This window comes from Podarcis gaigeae (assembly GCF_964106915.1).
Source record: "Podarcis gaigeae genome assembly, chromosome: 3".
NCBI lineage: Eukaryota > Metazoa > Chordata > Lepidosauria > Squamata > Lacertidae > Podarcis > Podarcis gaigeae.
In genome coordinates this window covers 8,181,566-8,201,136 of record NC_139680.1, presented here as the reverse complement: position 1 = coordinate 8,201,136, position 19,571 = coordinate 8,181,566, and the positions used below count along the sequence as shown (strand labels likewise).

The 19,571-nt window shown below is 43.7% G+C and overlaps 1 protein-coding gene across 2 annotated transcripts in view; it reads right to left on the bottom strand.

Moving 5' to 3' along the window:
* The window catches only part of WDFY2 (WD repeat and FYVE domain containing 2), a 42,927-nt gene that overhangs the window by 10,522 nt on the left and 12,834 nt on the right, over window positions 1-19,571 (bottom strand). Inside the window, exons 1-6 of one of the 2 annotated variants that reach the window (XM_083730654.1) lie at window positions 15,426-16,398; window positions 14,075-14,142; window positions 12,570-12,643; window positions 4,622-4,676; window positions 1,869-2,019; window positions 748-860 (exon numbers count right to left, since the gene is read on the bottom strand). In XM_083730654.1, the coding sequence (XP_083586780.1) occupies window positions 748-860; window positions 1,869-2,019; window positions 4,622-4,676; window positions 12,570-12,629 (379 nt within the window). In that variant the 5' untranslated portion in view covers window positions 12,630-12,643; window positions 14,075-14,142; window positions 15,426-16,398. Of the gene's footprint in view, window positions 1-747; window positions 861-1,868; window positions 2,020-4,621; window positions 4,677-12,569; window positions 12,644-14,074; window positions 14,143-15,425; window positions 16,399-19,571 lie in introns of those variants that run through there. The other variant, XM_083730653.1, reaches the window with a different exon arrangement.

Genomic DNA, 19,571 nt, shown 5'->3' with positions numbered 1-19,571 from the left:
GCAAATCTGAAAAAAATGTAGTATAAACACTGACAACTGGGAAACACTGGCCTGCGAGTGTCCAGTTGGAGAACAGCCTTCACCAAAGGTGTCATGGGCTTTGAAGACACTCAAACTCAGGACGCAAGGGAGAAATGTGCTAAGAGGAAGGCATGCTTGGCAAATCCACACCGTGATCAACTCCCGCCCGGAAACCAATGTCCCACTGTGGAAGGATGTGTGGGTCCAGAATTGGCCTCCACAGTCACTTATGGACATTGTTAAAACTGTGTTTATGGAAGACAATCTTACTTGGCTATGAGCGATCGCCAAAGAAGAAGACGACGTTTACAATATGCTGCTCAAGCTGCATGGCCCTGTAAACCTTCAATAAATCTCAAGCAACCGCAACAGCTAGAAAAAACGTATTGCAAAGATTGAAGCAACTCCCACAGCCCGAAGCAAAGTGCAGGGGTGGCACTTACCGTGGGGGTGGCACCCCTAGGAGTGACGCAGTGGCTCGGCCACCTGCAGGCTCCGAGCTGCCCAAAATGGCAGCATGGGTCTTGCACAGCCGAGGGGGAGGCAGCAGCAGACTCCATGGGTGGCTCAGCCTGGTGCAGGGCACACACGCCTCCTCAGGTACCCAAGCAGCTAGCTACGCCACTGCCCATAGCTAAGAGGCAGTTTCCTCGCCACTTGCATGGCATTCCCCATTAGTATTCATATACAGCAATCCCAAGGGACCAAACATGCATCGAGTCATACCTGCATGTCCCCTAAAAGTTGTGATCAGGTTGCTGTTTTCTTGCTCCAGTTTCAGGATGGTCACTTGCCCGGAATGATCGCCGATAAAAACATGCCGGGTCTCCATATCAAATCTGGCGAGGAAGCACTCAGGAATCTAACAAAGTTCCAACTCTTTAAAAGTGTGTGTGTTGCTACCTTTTTGAATGACTTTGCACAGCAATCCCCAAAGGACTACGGTTGCACCTCAGGGCTGCTGGGCAAGAGGGAACATCTGTACAACTCATCTGGCAAGCACTTGAGCACAGCAACACACAGCACATGCTCACAACTCACAGTCTGGCTTCCATCGCTCAACCTCAACAAGATCATGGTCCCTGGAAAGGGATGCTTTTCATTATGTGTCTGTGCATGCCAGAAAATACCTGGGCAATGGAAGCTTTAAGTCTCATGCATGAGGGGAAAGGACTAATATACTATGGATGTATTCATGTTTTTCAGTGACAGCAAATTCATTTTCTATGTGGCACCAAAAAATTTCTGCCTTGGTAATAACGTTTGTCTTTACAGAACACACTATCAGAGGCATTCACTCATTCAAATGCAGACGTATACACATTTCCACTAGTTAACCCCAGCAGCAAGCAACACACAAACCACAAATGCTAGTGTAAGTCAGCGCTTAAACCTCAGTACGTTAATTAACCACAACCAACCACAAACATGAAATCTTGCTGCCCAGATTTGCATCCCTAATTCATGCTACGGTTTTTGTTTCCCTGAGATGTTAAAGGGACTTGAAATTAATAACCTGGAAAGTGGTTAAGAGATTGCTTTTTGAGAAAAAAAGGTTATTTAAGAAAAGTTTTGGATTCCCCTAATGGCACAAGATAAAATTATTTGCTGCTTATACTGCTTATATGTTGTGACCTGCTGCAAGGCTCAGTTTACTTTCGGCAGCTCTTTTTGGCAGCAAAGTCACTTTTACAAATTCTATGCCCACCATTTTTGGAGCACAACAAGGTTCTGAAAACGTAAACTCTGAAAGCTCTTTTAAATCCTTAAGAATTAAAGCTACACACACATACACACAGCCCAAAAAAAAGGCGAATGAGAGATGCCACAATTACTGTAAAGGATACTGGAGTCCACAGGCACCTGCACTAATGCGATAACTGCCAAGTCGCTGCCCACTTTCTGAGCAATGCCATGTGAAATGCTTATCCTGTCCTATGCTCAGGATCCATTCCATCTCCAGAACAAACAGAACCATCAAAACCCTGCTCTGGTGAGCTGCAAAAGGAAAGAGGAAGAGAGGCATTAACATCTTGTGTGGGAGTTTCTCTATCTCTTTTCTCCATCTCCACCTCCCATCTTCTACTCCATCCTTAAAGGTAAAGGGACCCCTGGCCGTCAGGTCCAGTTGCGGACGACTCTGGGGTTGCGGCGCTCATCTCGCTTTATTGGCCAAGGGAGCCAGCGTACAGCATGTGGCCAGCATGACTGGCAAACCAGAGCAGCACACGGAAACGCTGTTTACCTTCCCGCCAGAGCAGTACCTTGCACTTTGACGTGCTTTTGAACTGCTAGGTTGGCAGGAGCTGGGACCGAGCAATGGGAGCTCACCCCGTCGCGGGGATTCGAACCGCTGATCTTCTGATCGGCAAGCCCAAGGCTCTGTGGTTTGGACCTGCGCTATTCACATTTCTTCCATGCTACCCTAATCTGTGCTATTTTCATGTATTCTTTAATGCCATTAAAATGGGGTGGGAGGATCAGGCCTGGTGTAAGCCTGATTCAGCTAGAGAGAAGGAAAGTGTTGGTGGGTGGGGGGGTGCATGTTTGGGGTGGGGGGAGAAATAATAGTTGGCTGAACAGAGTACACGGCCCTAAAAATGTGCTGCAATTAAATGTGGTGTTTTGGATGTCAGAAAAACACAACTGACCAAAAGACGAGGCAGCAAAATGCCAGTGTAATCTATTCCTGTTTTCAATGACCATAGTTCTTTCACCAGGGGAGAGAGACCTGAGGTTCTCCAGATGTTGGATGATGGGACCGCAGCTCAGCAACATCTGTAAGGCCACAGGATCCCTACCCCTGTTCAACACCAATAGGAGAGAACAAAGGGAACAAAAGCCTCTGCAATCACTACCACATGCAATTAATTCACACCACATTTAAGATTCCATAATTGTTACATCATCAATTTTGTGGTTGTTTTTTTTTCTGGGTCCACCACAGCAGTTAGCCATTTTATTTGCATTCTCCCCATTAAAAGCTGGGGGGGGGGGGTAGTTTACTCAAACAATCAATCATCTGTTCAATCCAATTATGTTATTTATTATTGCTGTTATTTATTAACCACCTTCTACAAATATGCCTTAGGGCAATGTACACAATATGGTAATAACAACTGAAAAATGAATTAGAGTGCTGATTAGCCTTCTTCCTCTCATCAGCTCCATGTCACACAATGCTATTCAAGACAGCTTTTGTTAAAGAAACCACTGTTTCGAAACACCATGCTTTGGGATTCCCAAATGCTGGCGCTTGGACCAAAATGTTAGAAATGTGTGCGCCGCTGAGCACAAGAGAGCGCAAGCGGGAGAACTGTGGCGGCTGCAACATGCAGAAGCCAGAGCACAGCTTAAGTACCCTGGGGAGGATACAGAGAAGGCTGGAGAGAACTAAAGGATGTGGTGAGAAATTGGCTTTGATGAGAAAACTGGCTTCCTACAGTTGTAACAAGAGGTTTATTAAACACCTCCGCAGGCTCTGAAAAACCAAATGCAAACTGCAAACACAGTGTACAGACCAAACAGGTATAAAATTATGATGAAATCAGTGGTTTTTTTAAAAAGAGGCCAGAGCTGAGCAGCTCTAGGAGAGCTTAAGGTAAGTATCAGCGATCACCTTATAGCTTTGAGAACTACAGATTTAACTATCATTCAGGTTACATGTTCTCTGTGGAGTCCAATGCACAAGGCTGCCTTTTTGAAGTGCACAAAGCTTCCAGAACTATTTCCTGCTCTATTAAAAAAAAAAAAAAAGAGTTCGGCAATTCCTAAGGGATTTGCTATGGATCTGGGGGCCTGAAAGATGCCACACATAGGGAAGAGGCTGAGCTGATTTCGCTTTGTAAGCGACAAAACACGGAACAGAACAATAAATGAAATGCATAGAAATGTAATGTCATTCTTTAAATGCCTTTCACTCTGTCCCTGTGATTCTCCTGACAGTGTTTTGAGGTGTGGGTGGTCATTCTGATCCACATACAGCAAACTGCCCCTTCGTTTGGCCTCTGAATCTCATGTTCTGCAACCATGTGGTATCTGAAGAAGTGTTCATGCACACGAAAGCTTATACCCAGAACAATCTTAGTTGGTCTCTAATGTGGTACTGGACAATTTTTTATTTATTTTTATTTATTTCGACTGCGTCAAGACCAACACGGCTACCTACCTGAATGTGGCGTTTTTGTTACTATACTATGTTTTCACACCAAAGCAATAGGTCTGGGAAGTATACAACTCATTTCAAACTCACTTGATATTTTCAAAGTGCATACTTGAAAAATGATCAAGTTCTCTTTTTAAAAAAACGAATTCATTTCAAAAAAGTAAGCACAATAGCAGCCAAACTATTACTTCATAATCCATAATCTAACAGTAAAGAGGACAGAACAGATTAAAAGTTTTGGAGATGTTTTGGCTTGTTTGCAAAACCATTCTAAACTTTCCCAGGAAACAGTCTCAGGCCTGCTGGAACTTTAAAAAGAGCTGATCTAAATATCCATAAGCCTACGTGGTTTCTCGTTTTGAAGGTCTATGAGGCAAGATAAGATCAAAGTAAACCTCTTTTTTCTTCTTCTACAAGTAGGATTGCATCTCTTACCCTGGTAACTTTTAACTGGAGTCATCTTGTTGTAATCTTCTGATAAAATAAATTCCTGGAAAATAACAAAGTAGCCGCTTTAGAATGTGAAGAATGAAGTAGATATCTACAGAGTAGTTTGCAATGTAATGTTTCTTGTTAAAATCCAAGAATTTATCACTTTGTTCATTGCTCTGGACTGGAGTCGCATCTTTTTAGATCAACATGTGTGGAAAGTTAAGCTCATCAACTCCATCTGCCCAGTTAGCAATACAGAAGAGCTGTGTATGGGTGTCACAGTTAGGGATGCATGGAACCTATATCCCTGGTCTGTCTGCTCTGCCTCTTCACACCCTGGGGATAGCTGTGGAGAGTCCACCGTATGGCTTGCATATCTTTGCTTTCCTCAATACACTTGTGGGCATGCAGCATTCCCTCCTTACTCCATCCTCCAAAACAGCAGAGATGCATTACAGCAATGGGCTAGAAACAGTGTGCGTGTTTACTAGCTGCAGAAGGAAATTCCTATTTCCACTGAGAACACATCAAGAGAGCCACCCTCAGATTCAGTTTCTGCTTCTCCCTGTCCCTCTTTTAGTCAGGTATATGGGAATCATTTTATTTTATTTTCTTACAGGAAATATTTATAGGCTGCCTTCATAGAACTCATACAAGATAATAATAATAATATAATAATAATTTATTATTTATACCCCGCCCATCTGTCTAGGTCAGTGTTTCCCAACCTTGTGCCTCCAGATGTTTTTGGCCTACAACTCCCATCATCCCTGACCACTGGTCTTGCTAGCTAGGGATGATGGGAGTTGTAGGCCAAAAACATCTGGAGGCACAAGGTTGGGAAACACTGGTCTAGGTTTCCCCAGCCACTCTGGGCGGCTTCCAACCGAATATTAAAAACAATACAGCATCAAACATTACAAACTTCACTAAACAGGGCTGCCTTCAGTTGTCTTTTAAAAGTAAAATTCTCTTTTAAAAGATCGCTTACACAACAGTTAAACATACAAGTGAACAGGGAAATAATTTGCACTGGCGGGCACTGGTTCTTTTTCCCCGACAGTAAGTGAATCAGATACCCAGAACTTTGTGTCTGATTATAACAGCCCCCCAACTGGCAAGACAAACATATACATGTGCGAAGAACTATTGCCAAGGAAATACAGTGGTGCCCCACAAGACGAACGCCTCACAAGGCGGAAAACCCGCTAGACGGAAGGGTTTTCCGTTTTGGAGGCGCTTCGCAAAACTAATTTCCCTATGGGCTTGCTTCGCAAGACGAAAATGTCTTGCGAGTTCCTGCGGGTTTTTTCCCCTTTCCCCCCCTTTTCCTAAGCCGCTTATCAGCTGATCCGCTGATAAGCCGCTTAACAGCTGATCGCTAAAAGCCGCTAAACCGCTAATAGCGCTAAACCGCTGTCAATGGGCTTGCTTCGCAAGACGAAAAAACCGCTATATGAAGAGCCTCACGGGACGGATTAATTTCGTCTTGCGAGGCACCACTGTAGTGCTCATTACTTGTGGCTCATTCTAATTGAAGAGGAAGTTAACACTTGTGTGAAAGTGTACTAGCTCCTTTGAGCCAAAGGAAGCGAGACTTCTATGCCGCACTGATGTTACTGTTTCACAATACTGACAATGAGACTCATGAGTACTGTTCGTTCAGACCAAGCATCTGTGTCCTTAGGCAGGCATGCGATTTAGATTAAGAAGCAGAAGGGAAAGTTGCACAAGGCAGCTTTGGGGAAGAAATCAAACGAGGAACTAAATAGCGAGGACAAAACGAGAGGACGCCAGCAATGACAGGAAAATCATCGTTACCACCACCAAAATCCTATCCCAATTTTTTTATTCTATAAAGTACTCAATAAGAAAGGTAAATGTGGGTATCTCAGAAACCCAGCTTAGCACATCTCAAAAAGATGACAAATTTACATGAAGGTAGCACTGCCTCCATTTCTTCCCCTTCTATTTGCCAGGTCCCATCACCTCCTGGCAAATCGAAGGGGAAGAAATGGAGGCAGTGGGAGATTTTACTTTCTTGGGCTCCATGATCACTGCAGATGGTGACAGCAGCCACAAAATTAAAAGACGCCTGCTTCTTGGGAGAAAAGCAATGACAAACCTAGACAGAATCTTAAAAAGCAGAGACATCACCTTGGCAACAAAAGTCGGTAGAGTTAAAGCTATGGTTTTCCCAATAGTGATGTATGGAAGTGAGAGCTGGACCATAAAGAAGGCTGATCGCCAAAGAATTGATGCTTTTGAATTATGGTGCTGGAGGAGACTCTTGAGAGTCCCATGGACTGCAAGAAGATCAAACCTCTGCATTCTGAAGGAAATCAGCCCTGAGTGCTCACTGGAAGGACAGATCCTGAAGCTGAGGCTCCAATACTTTGGCCGCCTCATGAGAAGAGAAGACTCCCTGGAAGAGACCCTGATGTTGGGAAAGGAGAAGGGGACGACAGAGGACGAGATGATTGGACAGTGTTCTCGAAGCTACCAGCATGAGTCTGACCAAACTGCGGGAGGCAGTGGAAGATAGGAGTGCCTGGCGTGCTCTGGTCCAGGGGGTCATGAAGAGTTGGACACGACTAAACGACTAAACAACAAGAAGCACAAAGTCATGAGGAGAAACTGAAAATCTGTAAATTTCACCCAAGTTTGTTTTGTTTTTTAACCCAATGGCTTTAAGACAAAATAACAGCAACCATTATTACATGGAATCTAAGGGAGACTTAGCCCCGGTCATCTTGAAGAGAGATCAGCCTGGGTAGAACTGCGCCCCTGCCCAGAGTTTTGCTTGTGGTTTTCGCTGCTTCACACGACAAACAAAGCTAAATGCTCAACTTTCTCACATGCATATCTTCCTCTGGAGCCCAGTCAGCCATTACTGCTGCAATTTGACAATACTAAAGAACCCAGTTCTCCGGCAACATGATTACATACTTTCTATTCATAATCCATGAATGGAAGAAAAAGCAGAAATCCAGCTTTGCCCTTTGTGTTCTGTTCATTTGCAAATATGAATAATTTTGAATTGCCATACAAACCCCTGCATGGTAACCCAGATGATCCCAATGTTTAGCAGCAGTAAGCCTTGTGAAAAAAGCAAAAAAAAAGCTACTCATAGCAATCACTGGAAACTTGTCAATAAAACAGAACCCAGACTTTACTGACTATGCTACCAGTACAGATCAACATCCAACTTTGACCTCACTCAAATATGCTTATTGATCTTATGATATCCTACAGTCAGTTCCCTGCTGGCAGTTTCATTTCTGTTACCCATTCCACTTCCTCTATGCAGCTTAGGAAGGAAAATGGAGGTTCCTTTCCTCCACTTCAGGCGACTTCGTTGCACAACAGCCAGGCCTCAAGAAAGGCAAGACTCTAATGGCCTTGATTTTTGGACTCTTACATGCCAAAGACAACACAGCTTTGTAATGCTGTGAAGATTCAGCAACACACTGACTTAAGGGGAGGTGGGAAAAATTCTTTAAAAAATCCCAGGAGAATCCCACTCTCTCTTGGGAGTGCACAAATTGTTCAGGATTAGAAGAGAATAAAAGGTTCCAAATACAGAAAATGATCTATTATCCAGTACATATGATGAAGCCTGGCCCAAATTAAAAAGTGACTCAAATATACAGTATTTTTCTGTGTATAAGACTAGGTTCCCCCCCCTAAAAAATAATGTCAAAAATTAGGGGGTGTCTTATACATTGGTCCATCTCCCCTCATTTTCTTAATCTGAGTTCCCCAAAACATTCCGTTTTATAGACGGAAAAATATGGTATTTTGTTTGCTATTTAAAAAGTGCATTTTAAAGTGTGCACGTCTGTTGGGATGAATTGATAAAGAAGATAAAGAAATCCAAGATTTTTGAAGACAAGGATTTGGAAAATGAATGAAGCTGGGGGAGACAGCTGGAAGAGAAAGGGGAAAAAACAGTATTATCTGCTCTCATTTCTTCCCAACACCTCTTTTAAAATGCTGTCATTGGCTTGCACAAAATTAAACAATCGCAATGGAAGAACAACAGCGTTTGTTGTATGGTGAGCGACCCTGCGATCACACCTACCAGTTGTGTGAACAAATAACTACTGGGAAAGATGTGCCCCCCCTTTTAGCCTAATAAAAAGGGGAGCAAGCTATAAGAATAACGACTGAGGCTGAAACTGTGTGACTAGAATGCTGCACAACTGCAAGTAACCCAGAGTCCACTGAATTCAACTCAGCCCCATCCCTGAGACACATGCTCTTAATCAGGTGGTGAGTTAACTTTTTCTTCTTCAGGAACCAAAAAACCCTCAATGTGGTTTACAAAAGATAAAACAGTAAAATCAAGAAAAAGTCACCCCCATGCTTTAAAACACACGACAGTCAAAATACTAAAACAGATTTAAGGTTATCTGAAGTTTCTAAGCATCTGGCTAAAGGTAAGGTAAAGGGTAAAGGCTAAAGGTAAGGTAAAGTCGTGAGCGACTCTGGGGTTGTGGCGCTCATCTCGCTTTATTGGCCGAGGGAGCCGGCATTCAGCTTCCGGGTCATGTGGCCAGCATGACTAAGCCACTTCTGGCGAACCAGAGCAGCGCACGGAAACGCCGTTTACCTTCCCGCCAGAGCGGTACCTATTTATCTACTTGCACTTTGACGTGCTTGAGAACTGCTAGGTTGGCAGGAGCAGGGACTGAGCAACGGGAGCACTCCCCGTTGTGGGGATTCAAACTGCCGACCTTCTGATCGGCAAGTCCTAGGCTCTGTGGTTTAACCCACAGCGCCACCCGCGTCCCAGGAATGTTTTTAGCAGGTGCCTAAAAGGATACAGTGTAGGTGCTTGCTAGATCTCAACAGGCAGGGAGTTCCAAAGTTTAGGGGTTCCCCCACTAAATGATAAGAGTTCTTACAAGCCACTCTTCTCATTGGCAAAGCCAGTTCCAAGCCATTTTGCTGTCTTGAGGCAAGATGGTGCCCTCAACAATTCATGCAGATGCTGGCTAGACTGGTGAATCTTGCTTCAATGCTGGTGACAGGAGAGTGTCCTCCACCTCACCCAAGGGAGGGAGATAGCTTAAGTGGTGCAGAGCAGGCCACACATAGCTCGGTTTGTTTAACCTAATATTAATTACCCGTAGTGTAGTCGAAAACCATGAACTCCTGCCTTTCCTGTGAACTAATAATTGCCCCCCTTTCTTTCCACAAAGAGATGCAAACATCTGCAAAGTGTCAGCACCTCACCTCAATCCCCTCTTCTTTGGGAGTGCAAACTGCAAAAAGAACTTTCCTAATTCCGTGTCATCTCTAGATTCTTGTTCGTCTGGGTACTGTTCATTTGAAGATTGTTAGCTGAAGCGACAGGAGCTACCTTTGTGGCACTCGGTAGAAAGGTTTGGTCTATCTAAGCAGTTGTGTTTGAGCTGCTTGTATTGATACAAGATCGTTAAAGCTGAAATGGACTTTTGCCATCTGTAAACTGTAAACCATCTTTATAATGTAACAACCTCATTACAGTAATTAATGCGAATGGCATGTGAGAATTTGCCATTTGTAATATTGGTGAACTGGAAAGTTTTACATCATTCATGCACTGATATTTATTTCAGGATTTGATTATGGTTATACGATAATGTTTTTGTATTGTCACTGGACAGTCTCCCCACCATGATATTTTACTGCTACATTTCATATGTTGAATACCCATTTTACAGTAGTTCCTTCTATCTCATGTTCCATGAGATAGATGCCATGAGGTATCATTCAAAATATTTGAATTCCCTCAAAAGCCTTTCTGAAATCTAATAATATTTTCCTTCTGTTTACTCTGCCAATTGCAATCAAAAGAGCTGTCCTGGCGTAAAACCATGCTGACTGCTAGTAAACACTTGGTTTCTTCTACGTGCTTACGGGTCTGCTGTTTAATATCTGCTCTAGTATCATCTCAGGTCAAGAAAGTCAAATGAGTAAGTCCAACAGCAAGTTGCTGCTTCAATGATCAAATACTGTGCAAATTCTTCCAGGGACCAAGCAAGTTTGCCCTGCACTTCCCTGTGGACAATCTAACTCCTGTATGAAAGTCATCAACTATCATCTACCTGCAGCAGAAAAAGAGGGATGGGAAACATGGGATAGCAGGGACTTCAGGAACTGGTGCCTAGTCGCCTTGTTTTCCCCTTCCCTCCTGATTTGTTAAACATTTTAGAGTATAAACCTGCCAGCAGGGAATATCTTGTTTTTTATTAATGCTGAGTGTTGAGCTATGCTTCAAGCAATTTGATGATTAATAGTAAATCCACACCTCTCCCCTAAAGAAAGAGTATCAGGAAGATGACTCCAAGGAATGAGTCTCTGAACTGGGTGGAATGCACAACAGACAAGTTAAAACAGTCATTTTCCTGGACTTTAAAAAGAGCTTTTTTTATATCAGCTTTCAAGTGATACCACGTTTTATGTCCTTTTTTTGAGATGCTTGTCTCCCATTATTTCCCATTTTATCTTTTATCTTAATATCAATGTGGCGGTTGTGGAATTGTTCCATCGGTTTGCTGAAAACCATGTTGTAAATTTGGTAACTTTAAAGGCAAGGTGAAAGCCTCTAAAGCAAGAGACCTGGCTGATTCGAATTCAGACCAATCCCATGTTTTTGGAGCTGGTCCTTTGTTGCCCAGATCTCTTTTCACTATTCCCTACCCTGGTGTTTGCAAGTACTGCTAAATGCCTCATTATTTGCGAGGACTGTGGCAAAATAGGTCAGGAGGTCATTTCTGTTTTCCTCTAGCTCAGTGTAGTCTGCCTCACACAAGCAAAAGGACAGACGCAGCTACAGGGGCCTTAGGGAAGGGGGAACGGAAAGAAAAAGTGAAGAAGCTACACTGCGCCTTCTGAGATTCCCAACTGAAAGTAGCCCATGAACAAAAGGACAGCTAGCACTACCAGCCTCAAGATGAAGAGAAAAACGTGTCTAGTGCTTAATTTTCCCCCGTGGAAGGATTTCAGCTTCACAAGTTCATTAGTAACAATGAATGGATGCAAACTGCAAATACTGCATTAGGCAAGCTTAGCCATTTCACCATTCAGTTTTGCCTATTAAAAGCTAGTAAAAGAGACACACTAAATTAGATCACTCTCTAGGGCAGGGGTGGGGAACCTCTGGCCCCCCAGATGTTCCTATTTAGCCAAGCTGCCTGGGGTTCATGGGGGAAGTATTTCTGCAGCATCTGGATTGCCAAAGGCTTCCTACCCTGACTCTAGGGCACCAGGAAGCTTTATGGTGTAAATTATCCTATGCAGATTGCCCTAATTTGCCTAGGAGTAATTTCCAGAAAACCCACATTACTGGACCTCAGATTTGCGCAACAGGAAGGATGGCAACAGATGAGCATTCCTAACCCTGGCAAGAAGACGCAGCTCACAATAAATGAGCTGGAAGAATGGAAGCTGAAGAGCTTGCACTTTCTTAAAGTCTTAACAGCGCCTTTGAAAAGTAGCATTATTGAACCTTGATACAGCTAGGAATTTCCGTCCACGGGGCAGGCTTCTAATTCTTTGCACAAACCTATCTCTGAACTCTGAACAGATCCATGTACCTAGTAAACAAAGTAGGAAAAAATCAGGAGTTTTCTCAGAACACCACCCTTGACATATTGTAAACCGCCTTGTGATCTTCTGATGCAGGACAGTACAGAAATTTAATAAATAAAATAATATTTAAATGTTTTACTCATGATTATAAAAATGCTGTCCATGGGATCCAAGCCCCCTAGTAATGAGAGTGCTACTGAATGAAGGAATAAAATTTGCTTGCAACATGCCATTTCCTGTACCGTAGATTTCAGCTCCATTCATCTGCCATTTAATCAAACGCTCAAAAAGGAATTCTCAGAACACAGAGGCCTGCTTTGGAAGTGGAAGGGGGCACATCTTAACTAGAAAGCTTATCATGTGTACTTACTGAGATTGTACCGTTATCTAGACCGACAGACAGCCTCCTTGTTTCTGGATTAATGCACATGCACGAACACGGAGCTGAAAATGAACATATTGTTGAACTTAAGACCTTTAGTGTTATTGCTCACAAATGTCAAGGGACAATCAAGGCAGCGTTATTACAGTGTGGGAGACAGGGGCAGATGGGATGGCAAGATAGGAATCTAGTGGATGTCACCTGTTTAAATGCTCTTTTGGGGAGGAAAGGATTTCAGAGGGTGCAAGCTGGGATACCTCAGTTGGCAGAGCACGAGGTTGTGGTTCAAGCCCCACTGGGCTACAGATTCCTGCATTGCAGGGGGTTGAACTAGGTGACTCTCGTGGTCCCTCCCAACTCTACAGTTCTATGATATGCAGTGTATTAATGTTATGAATTGGGGATTAAAGTTTCGGAACAGGAAGCACATGGCAAGCTTGGGATGAATGTGTTGTTCAATGCCCAGGACAAAGCTGTGCTATATTTGAGCTCCTCAAATCAGCTATGAGGCAACCAGGTGTGGATTAGTCTACTGTTCCTCCCATAAGTACACAGGGTTACCTGCCCAGTGGATAGGAAATATAACTGAATTCACAACTTTGCCTTTTTCATGCTCTTCTACACAGCTCTGATTATAAATTCCCAAACACTTCCTAGTTCTGTGCTGCCTTGGCTTTGAAACGGCATCCTAGCAACGTTATGTTCTGACAAGGTTCTACTTCTGCGATCTTTAGTCTTGTTTCAGTAGATACATGAATATACTCCTGTATATCAGCTCAGGATCTTGCTTTATAATTTGATAGCCTGCTTCTTTCGAATGCTAGAGAAATTTACCATAATTATATAAAGTTCAAAATTTCCGTCAGCTCACTTTTGGAGAACAGGACTTTTTAAAAAGCCAGATTAATGTAGTAATTTTAAAGCCTATGTTGCCTGGAAGAAGCTGGTTTTGATCAATGGTGAAAAATGGTGAAGCTGAGAGATAATCAATTCTGGTTTTTAAACTAATTTTGGTTCTGCTGTATTTAATAGTGACACAGAATATGCCTCTTGCTAACAATTAAGCTGAGCTTTTGATTTTAAGTTAACACACCGCCTGAAGTACTACACAAATTTAAGTTTACTTTCTTCCTATCAATGTTTTCTTTTTCATGTCTTTGGGAATCTCAAACAGGAAGGATATTCAATGCTACAGGAACATCATAGGCCGGGGTAGTCTATAGGATGCCCTCCAGATGTTGCTAAACAACAGCCCCCATCAGCTAGCAGCTAGCAGAGTCAATGGACACAGATAGAAAGTGGAGTCCAATAACACAGGTGTCACATTGGTTATATTTGCCAAACACCAGAATACTTTTGATTTTGAAAGTTCAACATATTTAATTGCCATCAGAATTATGGAAGATCCACACTGTGTTCCCAACAGCTAATTATTGGTGGGAGTGGTGTTGAAAATTGAGAATTAAAATGGACTAAAGATTGCAAATACTTACAAGGCAGTGGATGGTATATGCTAGGCCAATACTGACCACTGTCTCTCTTCAGCCACACACGAACAGTTCTGTAAAAGAAAGGGAGGAAGCATCTTTAGCATTTCCCCATCATTAGTGGTTCTCATTCAAAAAATGGACACAAGTGCTAGCTGAGGATTTGGCTAACTCGACTTGGAAGCCTTGCCAACCATTAAGGATTAACCCCAACATGGAATACCAACACTAATCCCAATGGGTCCCATGCCTTCATATAATGAGTATGGAAAAGTAGCTTGGCAAGCCATAAGCAACTGCATCAAACAGTCTGATCTTGCCACTTATTTCGTGAATCTTTTTTTGAAAAGCAACTTATACAGTGGACGCTCGGGTTGCAAATGTGATCTGTGCAGGATGCATGTTCACTGTCGAAAATCTAGAGCCGTGTCAGAGGAATGTGCCACTCTCCAGGCACCCGGCTTGATTTCCTTGTTGACCTCCCCGTCTGCGACTCCCGGCAGGATACAGGCGAGGTCTCTATCGGCGATCCTCCTCAACGTGAGAAGAACACACCACTCTTCCCTCCTCCCTGCCTTCCCCAGGGAGGGGAAAGAGACAGACAGAAATGTATTTACATGCCTTTATTTCTGTCTTTGCAGCAGTACAGAGAAACACGTCTGCACTCTCCAAACACCAACAGCAGAGAGAGAAACTCCACCCCTGTACTTCCAGTACAGGTCAGATGACACTCTGAGCTAACATCCGGTGCTCAGTACAGTGAATAGACTGTCCCTTTGTTCCCACGGTACAGTCCCAAACATCAACATCCTGTTTGGCTTTCCAGCCAGCTGCAGCTCGCTGCTGCATTGCTCCTTTTTCGTAACATTCACAACCCGCAGCGTCTGCAACTCACAGCAGTGCGTCTGTGCACGGGCGGGTTGTGATTCGGCGCATCTGCACATAGCACGATTTGGCGCTTCTGCGCATGCGCGGCCGCTGAAACCTGGAAGTAACCCATTCCGGTTCTTCTGGGTTTTGGCAGTCTACAACCCCCAAAAAACGCAACCTGAAGCGTTTGTAACCTGAGGTATGACTGTACTGGTTTTCTGGAAAATTCTGGATACCCCTAATATTAACTCATTTTCCCATGAGGAGGATACAAGAAAAGAAATAAAGTTTAAGTTACAGCACTTAAGGGCCATTTCGCATATGGCAACGTTCTCTCACAAGAGCACTTCAATCCCACACTTAACATGCCACCCGCTGGCGCCTCCCCTTCTGGAATGGTCTTCTATGAGCAGCTGAAGCAGAGGGCAGAAAGAACCACCACTGAACCCAACTGGCACCATTTCTGGACATTCCCATATTGATGCACCATTAGGAAGAGTCCATACTTCTCTTCTGTGTGTTTGCAAGAGTTCTCAACTAGTTGTAGATGCAAAACATAAATGCAGCTTTGGTTTGTCCTATGGAGTTAAAAAATATTGTCAGCCAAATGAGCACCAAGCCGAATATTACGAGCAAATCACTTTTCCCAGAGGCCATGACTTTGCTGTCATCTGTAGTTCTTGCTGTTGTTACTACTCATCTCTCGCTTACACTAAAAAGTAGTTATAGGGAGGAAATATGAAGCGTTCTATGGAGGTATCTGTGGTGTTGTTGCCAAGGAAGAAACCCAAGATGTGAAAGGATGACAGATTATTACCTTGTTTACACTTACTCATACAACTTGTACACATTATGGTTTAAACAAACGACACACACCCATTTTGGAGTAATGCGTATCTATGGCCTTCTCAGCAGATTAGCTCATTGTTACTGTTTATTGTTTTTTGTTGTATACACTGCAAATAATTATTTGACACACACTTAGAGGCCTTAAGGGTAGGAAAGAAGCACCTTGAATTGAGCCCAGAAAACTAACTGGAAGACAGTTGGTCTAAGACCAACATAAATTTGGCTGCAGCATTTTGCACCAGCTGCTGTTTCCAAACACTCTTCAAGGGCAGCGTCACGCAGAACATGTTTCCATAATTTGGGTAGAAAATGATCAAGGCATGCATGTGCAATATTTTACTACAAATGTGAGCAGTGTGAATGGGACAAGTAACAAATGCTGTGTGAGCTGAAGTGATAGGACTTATTCCTTTCCTTTCTGCCAGCGTCACAAACTCAGGTATATAAGCTGGGTGCCAAATGGCTCTTTAAACCAGGGTTGCAGTCGCCAAAAGGGAATGCCTAGCCGCCATTTTTGGGTCAGACGGCTCGAAAAGTTGTATCTTTCAATATGACTTTTTGGTTCCTGAAATTCATTCTGGTTGTGCAGATAAAATATAACAGACATAATTCTACAGAATGTGTTGCTAGTGTGTGAAAACAGTCAAGACCCAAGCATGCACCTCCCGATAATGGAGACATCAGGCACCATCCTGGCACCCGGGCATCTTCACTTGGTCGCAAGTGACTGATAGCCAGGTGCAAAATGTGCTTGGCGAATTTCGAACGCTGCTCGCTGCAGTCCCCTCCCCAAATCTGCTCTGATCCATCAGATTGCTCTAATGTTGCAAATGGCTTAAATTTTTGTTGGAATTTGTTACGGTCGTTTTTGCACTCTTATCTATGATGCTAATATCTAAATAACTTATTTCTCCAGATGACCAAACTATTATGTGCACAGAAATCTGCCATAAAAACATTAACCGCCGACACACTGTTTTACGAGGAACAGCCAGTTGCTAATCTCTTAAATACTTCTCTCAGATATACAAGATAGCATCCACAGCTAAGACTATAAAACCAGAAAGACTTTACAAACTTAATCAAAAGTGTAATCCCCGGCAGATGCCAGCTAATTAGTTTGAAATAAGCACAACTGACCCCCAAATATCTTATTTGTGTGGTGAATCAGCTCCAGCCGTCATCAGTTTGTACATTTCTGCCTTCCACGCCGATGAAATTGTCATCTTTTATTCCTTTCTCTTTTGCCCTCATGTTACATGTTCTCACATAACATGTGTACCTATGGTAAAGTTTAGATTATTGCAATGCAAAAGCCAATCCATGCACTAACAATTGTGTTTGTGTGTGTGTGTAGACAGATACAACTTAAATATCCCTCCTTATTCCTTCTTATCACCATACACAATCACAAGCTTTGAATTCTTTTCAGCCTTTATAACACAACAGTTCAGCCCAGGGCTAATGTTTTATTCACAGCAGCTAGACCATCAGTAAACAGAAAGCCTGACGCAATACTACTGAGCAATCAAGAACTCTCAGATCCTGCTCTGTTCCCAATAGCTTGCAGAAAACGGCAGTATCTCTCCCAACTCTAGTCAAGGTTTTCTTTTACCTACAACGCAGCATGGGTAAAGTTTTAGCCCAGACTGTGAATTGCTTTGTTAATGCAGCTTTTCAGCCACTCAGCCCTCCACAGCAACAGAATCTGTCCATGAGCTACCAGTTCACTCATTCAGATTGTCCCAGAAGTCTTACTATAGACATGCTATGCTATATGGCATGGCTGGGCAAAATCCTCATCACAGGTTTGCAAGTGCTCACACATTTACACTGGTACCCCTGTTACAAATGCTTCAGGTTACGAGCTCCACTGACCCAGAAGTAGCTGCTCCTGGTTGCAAACTTTGCCCTACGATGCAAACGGAAATCGCATGCCAGAAGCACGCAGGCACAGCGGGGGGCCCCATTAGTGAAAGTGTGCCTCAGGATAAGAACTGTTTCAGCTTAAGAACAGACCTCCGGAATGAATTAAGTTTGTAACCAGAGATACCACTGTATTCCACTTAGTGGAATGGAGCCTTTGAAATAGAGTTTGTTGCCTGCATTGATAGAATTGTTCGGATAGGATAAGATACTTAAAGGCAACTGTGTTCTTGTTGCTCCTCCGTCTTCCTTACCTGTACATTTGGAAAGATGAAGAGCGGGCCCTGCAGTTTGCCCACTTCCCTTCTCTGTTCTTAAAAGGGAAAGGTAAAGGGACCCCTGACCATTAGGTCCAGTCGTGGCCAACTCTGGAGTTGCGGCACTCATCTCGCTTTACTGGCCAAGAGAGCCGGCGTACAGCTTCTGGGTCATGTGGCCAGCATGACTAAGCCGCTTCTGGCAAACCAGAGCAGCGCATGGAAACGCCATTAACCTTCCTGCCAGAGCGGTACCTATTTATCCACTAGCACTTTGACATGCTTTCGAACTGCTAGGTTGGCAGGAGCTGGGACCGAGCAACGGGAGCTCACTCCGTCGCGGGGATTTGAACCACTGACCTTCACATCGGCAAGTCCTAGGCTCTGTGGTTTAACCCTGAGCACCACCTGCGTCCCCTTCTCTGTTCTTAGGCCCAAGTTAATCAGTGAATAGCGAGTAATACCTTTATGTAGCCAAATAAATAGGCCAGCAAAAGTTACCAATCCTCCAAATAATTACTAGTCCCACCGACGAGATCAAGAAATCCATCCCTCTTGCAGCTATCTGCTACACTTCTGTGCTGGGTCTGGAAGAGGACAGGAGTTTCCAACCACTGCTGTTCCCCTTGGTTTCTATGCTTGACACAAAGGAGGATGTAGGGCTCCCACCCTCCTCTCCCAGGCCACACCCAAGCAAGTGGGGGAAGGAAAGAGATCGGCAATGATTATCTGAAGCAAGGCCTTTCAAATGCTACAGCTTTACATGGCCCCTTATATGGCTGCATTGTGTACAACACAGAGGACATGCATTCTGTTGTTGGGTGCCTGAAAGGCTAGTCTACGGGTGGAAATTGCAGATTTAACAATATGACTCAAGAACAAAAATATTCTGAAAACACTTGAGAATGATGAGGGGTACGTATCTGGGTGAGTCTAGGAGGAAGGTCCTGAGATTCAAAGGGACTGCAACAGGATCAACAGGATACTCAAGTACATCTAGCTCAGCTTTCAGACTCTCTCTCTCTCCATATATATATACAGTGGTGCCTCGCAAGATGAAATTAATCCGTTCCGTGAGGCTCTTCGTATAGCGGTTTTTTCGTCTTGCGAAGCAAGCCCATTGACAGTTTAGCAGATTAGCGCTATTAGCGGTTTAGCGGCTTTTAGCGGATCAGCTGATAAGCGGTTTAGCGGCTTAGGGAAAGGGGGGGGAAGGGGGGAAACCCGCAGGAACTCGCAAGACATTTCGTCTTGCGAAGCAAGCCCATAGGGAAATTCGTTTTGTGAAGCGCCTCCAAAACGGAAAACCCTTTTGTCTAGCGGGTTTTCCGTCTTGCGAGGCGTTCATCTTGCGGGGCACCACTGTGTGTGTATGTGTGTGTGTGTGTGTGTGTGTGTGTATGTATGTATGTATATAAATAAACTATACACAGGTCATAGTCCTGGGGTTCACACACAATGCTAAGCAATAGTCATGGTTTATCTCCCACTAGAGCAACAAAGCAGAAGGAGAAGTAGCAAAGTGGCCACTATTTTCCATGTACCACCAGCATGCTTGCACATTCGCATTAAGCCATCTTTGGCTTAGTGTTACATGCATG